At 35.5% G+C, this 9196-nt stretch overlaps 1 protein-coding gene across 1 annotated transcript in view; it reads left to right on the top strand.

The window, feature by feature from the left end:
- Positions 1–9033, top strand: part of LOC107741014 (1-phosphatidylinositol 4,5-bisphosphate phosphodiesterase delta-1-like) — a 17556-nt gene extending 8523 nt beyond the window's left edge. The window contains exons 2-5 of the mRNA XM_016553591.1: positions 2250–2408; positions 7721–7949; positions 8338–8467; positions 8737–9033. Coding sequence (XP_016409077.1) covers positions 2250–2408; positions 7721–7949; positions 8338–8467; positions 8737–8979 — 761 coding nt within the window. The 3' untranslated portion in view covers positions 8980–9033. The remainder of the gene's footprint in view (positions 1–2249; positions 2409–7720; positions 7950–8337; positions 8468–8736) is intronic.
- The last annotated feature ends 163 nt before the right edge of the window (positions 9034–9196 follow it).

Here is a 9196-nt window from a genome sequence, read left to right as displayed (position 1 = left end):
CCCGGCCTCTGCTCACTCAAGGCTGCGGTGTGTGACGCTGTTTCGTTGTGAAGTAAAGTACTTTGAACAAAAGTACTTTGTTTGGCCTTCCAAAAATGGACATGACTAGAAATCAGTGGTTAAGTTGTATTTACAACACTGTTCCAGAACAGTTCAACCCAAATATTCATTTGTGTGCAGCACATTTTATGGAGGACTGTTTCCTGATCCTGGGAGAGTAGACTACAATGCCGGTTGTTCTGACTCACAGACTGTAAGTACTTTTTTATATTTAAGGGATTTACTGATGATTCAAACGTGAGTTTTGAGCAGTTTAGAGTAGCGCTTGTTGTTTGTCATTTCATTTGTCAAATGATGGTTTTATGTTTACGCGGCGCGGCGCGATGCAACGCAACACGTAAAAAGACAGTATAAGTCATTATAATCCGTATTTATGTCCCCACTGGATGCAACAAATGCCTTGTTTATAATGGGTTTTAATGATTTTGTCTCATTGCTCTGGGACACGGCATCACAGTATGGTAGGGGCGTAACATTTCCGTCACACGCTTGAGGTATTCGGCCAATCACAACGCACTGGATAGCTGGCCAATCACAGCACACCTCGCTTTTCAGACCGATGAGCTTTGTAAAAATCGACGCGTTTCAGAAAGCGGGGCATAGAGGAGAAACAATAATGTACAGTATGTGGAAAATAATGTGTTTTTTGAACCTTAAACCGCATAAACACATTTCATTACACCAAATACACAAAATAATGTTCTTTTTAGCAACATCATATGACCCCTTTAAGCCCACCATGACAGAGTTCAACCAGGTGCATTTATCACTCTGATATCAGCACTATAAATAGCTGGGAACAACGGCTTTGTGTCTCATCGGGATGTTGCAGGCGTTCACCGCAATATTTTATCGTTCCAAATTTAGCCACTCCTGAAAAGGAAGTGAAAGCATTTAATGGAAAGACTGCTCTTTTATTGCAACATTGACATGTCATGAACTGACTACAAACACCACCCATGCACATACGCATTTTTCCATATTGCAGTAATATTGTGGTTATCTTTGTCTTGCTTTATAGATGCAATAATCCTTGCATAATTGTTTGAAAATCGATCCTAAAAATTACAACACGGATCATATGACTATTTGGAAAGTGAACTCAGAATATTAAGCGAACTGGGTATATTATTCATATATATGCTGATTTGCGCAAGAAACATTTCTTATTATAAATGTTTAAAAAATGTTGAGTTGTGCTGCTTCATAAAACTGAGACTTTTTTTTCTTCAGGATTCTTTGAATATCTGCTTTGGATATTTGTATGTGTATGCAAAATCAGTAAATACTATTTCAAAGCCATAACTCAAAAAACAAATATAATGTTCTGCTTATGGATATCTTTTTGTATATGTATTTAAATTGTTTTTTTTACTGTTAAAAACATGTGAAGCATACAATCTCTATATATTAACACAAGAATCTCTGTGAGTGATGCAAATGATTTTATTGCTAATCTTTACTATCAGCATTGTGGGTTTGTGGTTTCAGCAAGAAAAGATAACCACAATATCATTGCAATATGGAAAAAAATGCTGTGTGGGTGGATGTATGTGGTCAATACGTGTCAGTTTTATCTTTCAGACTACGAGTACTATTTATGATACTTTAATATAGAGTCAAAAATCAATACATTACTTTATAAACTGAATATAATAAGGCATAATGATATACTGTATAGTGTTTATATTGTTCAAACTTAAAAACCAGAAACTAGTTACTGAAAGGGAACAATTCTAGGAATTTACCAACAATTGGAATGGTTAAACATATAATTTATTTTCATTAAAGCAAAAACTCAATGATTTGGACTTTATAGCACAGCATGAAAGAGTATCAAAGAAAATCTTGGTGCATTTACAGTAACCTTTACCATACTAATAGCTCACCCAGCAGGTTTTGACCTTTAGCAAAGCCATGTAAATTCTGCAAGTTCGTTTCTGCTTTTGTCTGGAGAGATGTGTGTCAGGGCATTGGAATTAATGAAACCATGGATGTAATCTTTTTAAATAGCTTTGACCTTTACGTGACTCAGCATTGACCCCAGGTATTTTTGACTTTGGTTCTATATTTAGACTTCCAAAGTTCTCATAAATTGAGATACTTTGACGGTGGACTTTGAACATTTTATGACCTTTGTGAAATCCATTCGCACTGATGCATGAACTTGACATTTTCTTGACCTTTAGGTCTGGAGGGAGACCCGGACCTGCAGTTTTTGCTGAAAGGTGGAGACCTACTAAAGGTGAAGTCCAGGTCATGGAGAAAGACCCGCTACTTTCGGCTGAATGAAGACTGCAAGACTGTGTGGCAACAGACCAGCAAAACTTTCAAGAGTGACTCCAGCTGTAAGTGTCTCTGCTGTCCCTTTTTTATTCAGTGTCTGGTTGAAAGAGGTGAGGAGAACAGGATTTGGTCATATCATGAAGAATCAGATTTATAGAATAATAGATCTTGGTATAATAAGCAAAACACTGTAAATTTGTGAATACAACTAAGCTGCCAAAACAACTCATTTTGTATTGGCAATTTTGATCAGTAAATACATGAATGTTCAGGTTTACAAAACGATGATTTCATAAATAGATACTATTAAACAAACTTACAACTAAAATAATTTTTGTGTGTAAAATTAAATATTTAATGAAATAAAATTGATATATATAATACAATAACATTCAAAAGTTTGATGTCAGTAAGGTTTTATTTAAGAAGAAATTAATACTTTTATTCAGTAGCTCGGTAATCAAAAATCCGTTAATTTGATGGAAAGTGACAGTAACGTCTCGGTTACGTATGGTAACCCTCGTTCCCTACCGCTGAACTTGGGCGGGCGCCAGGCGAACTGAATCGCATAGCCGACGCTGATGGTTCGCCGAAGCCAGTGAGACGAGCGGGGTTCTATCGAAGCGATATCCCAATTCGTCGGTCACGACGTGACTCGTAGTGACCGACTGAAAGGGAAATACATTTACAATGTTACAAAAAATGATATTTTAAATAAATGCTGTTCATCAAAGAGTCCTGTAGAAAATGAATCAAAAATATTAAGCAGCACCAATGTTTTCAACATTGATGATAACATTTATTGAGCACAAAATCAGCATATTAGAATGGTTTCTGAAGGATCATGTGACACTGAAGACTGGAATAATGATGCTGAAAATTCAGCTTTGCTATCAGAAATATAAATTATGATTTAAAATATTTTAAAATAGAAAACAGTTAACTATTTCTATTCTTACTTTATTTTGATCATACACACAATGTGTGTGTTTGTGTGTATGTATATGCAATTATCATATATAATACCTTAATACAAATACCTTATAAAAACATGTTGTTTCTTGATACACTGTAATCAAATAAACTTGTATAATTTCCTTTCAATAAAGGATCTCATGCTGACATCAGCAAGCCTCACATCAAATGGCTTTCCTGTAAACCCAGCTTTTTAGTCTGGAGCTGTAAACAAATGTGACCCTGTCTGTGAAATCCAGGCTAAAGTCTCAAAACCTAATTAAAAGATAACAAGCATACAAGTTTGATTTCAACCATTAATTTTACAATGATTGAAAAATCTTTGACATGGCCTTACTCAGTCAGTGTTAAAGATATCAAGGTTACATTTTCACAGAATGTTCTTTACCTTATGAAGGATGATTTTATGTGGAAGACAGTAAATCACAAAAAAAAAGACTTTGGCTGGGTTTTCACAGCCAGGGTCACAAACTGTCCTTCACTTTCCTCCACAAACATTTTTACCGCCTGCAAGGCCAGAAAAGGCTTTGAGTTGGGGCAGAAAGGAAACATCCCTGACAAAATGACCAGAGGGGAGGGGAACGAAATGTTGTGGTGATATCAAATCTTTTTCACACATGTTGTCCAGAGGCCTCTGCTCCTCTTAGCTTCCGGCCTGGTTCCTCCTGGCCAAAGGCCTCAGATCAGACCTCTTTATCTGCTGTCTGCCAGACTGTGGCTGCCTCCTATTTGTCCTGCATGTGTGTGATTAAGTAAACCAGGACCAAACAAAATCAAAGCATTCTAGTGAAAACACCAGATATCAGCAGGGAAACCCTCGGGTCCTGTTCACATGATATTTTCACCCATTAGTTGGGTGTTTTGACAGGCTTTTAACTCCCATTGGCCAGGAATGATGATTAGATGGATTGCACATGTAGTCGAAGCATCCGGCCTCTTTTTATGTTCTCAAAACGATGACATAAATGGTGGAAAATGTACCTCAAAACATATATTTAAGCCAAGTAGGATCTTTCTAAGTATTGAAAAGTTACAGGTTGATTCAGGGACTTGCCATTGGAGCTAATAGTTAAATCTATAAAATAGTTAACCGTTTAAATGCGAGAAGACAAGGGGATCATGTTTTTATGCACAGGAAGTGAGGTGTTTATTATCTTATAGTGATGATGCCAAGTTTATCTCAAGTTAAATGGACTTGAAAGGGTGGGAAACAAACTGAGGAAACGTAACAGATCAAACACTAGGGCTGCTGATGCAGTAAAACTATCCAGAAATGGGACAATGACCATGTTCGTCTTTTAAACCCTGTCGGACAGAGACCGTTTGAATAAAACATCGACCTCAGTCCTGTGTGATGCCCCGTTTCATAGTTTGACGCTATTATCTGTACAACAATGAACAGATTTTTCCCCCGTTTAGGGTGTTTGTCATGAGTTTATTATTCCCGCCTCCAATAGAACACAATGAGAGGTCACATGGTCAACATCCCACCACTGTAACATACAACAGAGGTCATATGAGGCAAAATCAGACTAGTAAGAGCCCTGATATGTGTTTAAAAGCTCTTTCTAGCACATCACATTTGCTATTTTTATTTTACACTAAGTATTGAACTTTACTGCCTACAATAGGTCCTGCATGACATCAATTATATCTCAAATAGGGCGGCTCGGAGGATCTGAGAAAAAGCACCTGACAGGATGTGGTTTAAAAACCAATGAGCAATCATTTTTAAAGGTGAAGTGTGTAATCTTTGCATCATCCCTACATTAAATCTGCACCATTAAATCAAAAAAGATCAACCCACTTCACCTTAAAAAAGATGTTGGTGCAATTATTAACCTAAATGTCACTGTTTTAGTATTTCAGACACTGTATTTTATATAATACATTAAATGTAACAATAATTATCTGACAAAATCCAAAAACAGAGGTCAGAATTTGGCCAAGCACAATGTTTCCTTACTGTCAGCTTGTTTGAGTGGAATCTGAAGGATGCTAGACTTGCTTTTGACACTGCTTTCTTTCACCAGTTCACTTGAGATTGGGTGTTATCCAAATAGTTCTTCTACAGTCCCCATATTTGCCTTTGTGAGCGTGTGCCACGTCTAAAACAGCTAATTATCTCCAGCTGTGCTTTTTCGACATTTTCCACAAATACTGTACAAATAAGGGTGTGAAGCTCTTCTTTTTCATCAAATGGTCAGTGAAAGTAACTCCTCAATCTTTGGAAAATATTATACATCTATGTCAGAAGGTTCAATGTATTACATGAACTAGATACAGTTTTACGCCTTTATTTGTGTGATTTTGTCATTTTCTATAAATTGTGTAATTTTTTTTCCGTAATTTTCAAGAAATATTTTAAATGCATTGATAAAACCTATAAATTTGCATAGAAAATTCTAATTAACAATACAATTAATTAATAGCAATAAAAAATGTAATCAATTAGTTAAGTATTAAAAATGAATTTAATATAATTTAACATCAAAATGATGATTTTAGCAGTACAGTCGAGAAGGTCAAGACCTCAAATGAGATACAGACATTTGCTGTTTTTAAAACCAGCTACTTTTCATGTTAGACTAGTTTTATAATACAGAACAGTTTATCTAAAATATCTAATAGATTGTGATTGTGAATTATAGGTAGAATTGTGCTGTTTTTGTCACGTGTCTTGAAGTGTACCGTATTCATGGCAAGTGGCTTCTCTTATGTTTGCTCTGTTCCAGTAGGCTGAGTAACAAGTGGCTTCTGTTGTGTTTGCTCTGTTCCAGTAAGCTGAGTACACACAACCCAACCCTGATCTGATTCTTCACAGAAAGCCATCTATTGTCTAATTGCTTTATTTAGGATCATGAATTCATTGCAAGAGAGATTTCCAAAAATCTCACATGTGTCTTACTTCCAGTTAGAACAGTTTATCAATCTATTTGTGCACAGAACGGTCAATTAAAGCTCTAAACCTGAGCCAGTTCTGTTAACACATTTCCGATGAACACTGTGATAACAGCAGAGACAGACAGCCCTGTGTGTATACATCTGAACTATATGATACATTCCTCAGTTTATTATTATAGCACAATACATATGAACAGAGCTGATTTTGTCCTATTTAATATTATGTTTGTTTAACACTGGGATTAAAGGACAGAGGGCACAGGAGGAGACTGATTGTAATGTGCAGCTGTGTTTGCCAAACACGTTCAATAATCGTCAAGTAGGGTGACACCACTGAGGTTATCAGCTTCTTATCACTGTCTGACGTGATGCCTGCGCTAAATCGTATTTCATACAGCAGTCTTTGATTGAGAAATCAAGATTATTCAAGTATCTCGCATGTTAATGTAATTAAATGGTATAGAATCAACCTGTATATAACTGCTGTACAATTTTTAATTGTTTAATTTTTTTTAGTTAAATTACCCATACAGACAATGTATTTTCAGGTGATATTAATTCTTCATTGATATCATTCTTTTTTCTTTTTTTCCCCCTTGTACAAATCCCCTTGTATTTAATTTATAAAATTTTCATTAGATTGGATCATTTATATTTTCATTATATTTGATCAATTTAATTAATTTGATAGATTTTTAATGGAGAAACACTTATTTCCACCTTGAAATATATTAATTTAATTTACTAATTCATTTAACTCTAATTTTGATTTCATAACATTTCATGGCACAGTTCTGCAACTGTGTTCAGTTTATTCTAATTCAGTAAATTCCTGTCGATTCAACTTTAAAATTCTATTTAACTAAATTTACATTAAAAAAAAAAGTGAAATCACTGTTCTCAACCAACACTTCGGGTGCGTAGATCAGTAAAAATTTGTGCTTCTTGTATAATAAAAAAAAATCCAAAAATCATTAAGCATACAAGTGAGTGCGGATTCTGCTTTATCCAATTAAATTTAAATTGGAATTACAATTCTGTTTCCTGTTTGCTCAATTTAAATGTCAGATTCATTACTGAATTGCGTACAACAACCCTCTTAGAGATAACATATTGATCCCTAAAATCTTTAAAAAGGATGGACCCTCTTGCACTTCTGTGTCTTTTGGTGGTTTGGAAGATTTTAGATGTCAAAATATACTCTTTAAATAATGCAGCACTGCATGTACAGACCTGCATATCAAACAAGCCTAGAAATAATGTGTCTCTTTGACTTCAGGCTGTTGTTTTGTTGTAAATCACTGTTCAGATGTTTCTCTCATCAGTCCGCCAACAGATTTCTTGTGAAAGTTGTAAATCACTGTTCAGATTTTTCTCTCATCAGTCCGCCAACAGATTTCTTGTGAAAGGCAGATTTATTCACAAAAGGTTCAGAATGCAGTCAGTTAAAACTCTAAAATGTGTAATAATTAAAAATCTCTTGCCTCTTTTACAGTCAGTCTCGAGGACATGGATTCGGTGCGGTATGGCCGTCAGACTGAAGGGCTGCAGAAGTACACTGACTCCTCAGCGGACGACCGCTGCTTCTCCATCATCTTCAAAGGTCGACGGAAGAATCTGGACTTGATCGCCTCATCCAAAGAGGAGGCCAAGAGATGGGTCAGCGGTCTGGAGAAGGTCATGACTGGCATGCACAGCCTCAACCGACAGCAGAACAGTGAACAGTATCCTGAACATCCATTCCTCAGAGCCTGAACACATTTGTCAGCACTGCTGTAATTAAAGGAAAACATCGATTTAACATATTTAGGTTACACATCATTTCAAAGTGACATGTATTTAATATAAGGTTAAGGTTAGGTTTCGGTTTAAGGATGGTTGCTTATAGTTTATAATATAATTTTATACATAATTTACTGTTGTTATTATTATAATAAGTACATGTAATATGTGTGACTGTCACCTTAAAGTGTTACTCAAATGTATACTTTTTTGCACTAAAAGTACTACGTGTAAAATGTGTAATAAGCATTGATATAAACCTTTTTTTTTACAAGTAGAAAATATCTAGCTAGAAAACTGAAATAGTCAGTCCTTACATCAGACAAAAAGCTGGATCTATAATTGCATGCGCAAGGCAGACAAGAATGCAGACAACAAAATGTCCTTGAAAGAGTTGAAGCATTTCCTACGTCAGATCAATATCGAGGTGGACGACAGTTACGCTGAGATGCTTTTCAAGGTGAGAGGCAAATCATAAATCTATTGTTTGCATTTTAACTTGTGGGAGAAGCTTATAGCAATTGTTTTGTTTAAATCACTGCTGTTCAGGATTATGTATGAGTCTACAAGTTATCTACACAATACCAAATAAAACAACCTGTTTAAATTGCTTTTGAGCTCACTGGCTCATTGAAGTCTGCTGAAATATTCAAAAAAAGTTGTTGTTGGGGTCTCCTGTTAACTGTCCTACAGAACTGTTTTATTGATTGATTGAATTTAATATTGCAGAAATGTGACACATCAAACTCAGGCACTCTGGAGGGATCTGAGATTAAACACTTCTACGATTTACTGACTTACCGTGAGGAAATGGATGCGATCTATGGGAAGTACGCTAGTACTAATGGACAGATGAGCTCTAGCGACCTGTTGAACTTTCTCCAGAAAGAGCAGAAGGAGCCAGTGTCTTTGGAGCATGCAAAGAAGCTTATTGAGAAATATGAGGTGGATGAGACAGGTAAGCACACTTAAATTACCAAAAGAATACATCAGATAACTGTTACTTTTAAAGATATTGATAGGATACATTAAACGGATCAAAAGTGATAGTAAAGACATTTATGCAATTTTTTTAACTTTCTATTTATCAAAGCATCATGGTTTCCACAAAAATATTAAGCCGAACAGCCATTTTAAATATGAATAAAAATTAGTGCTGTCAAACGATTAATCACGATTAATCGCATCC

This window comes from Sinocyclocheilus rhinocerous, unplaced genomic scaffold, assembly GCF_001515625.1.
Source record: "Sinocyclocheilus rhinocerous isolate Xijiao unplaced genomic scaffold, SAMN03320098_v1.1 scaffold2000, whole genome shotgun sequence".
NCBI lineage: Eukaryota > Metazoa > Chordata > Actinopteri > Cypriniformes > Cyprinidae > Sinocyclocheilus > Sinocyclocheilus rhinocerous.
Note: the sequence above shows the minus strand (reverse complement) of the source record. Positions and strands in the feature narration are given on the sequence as shown.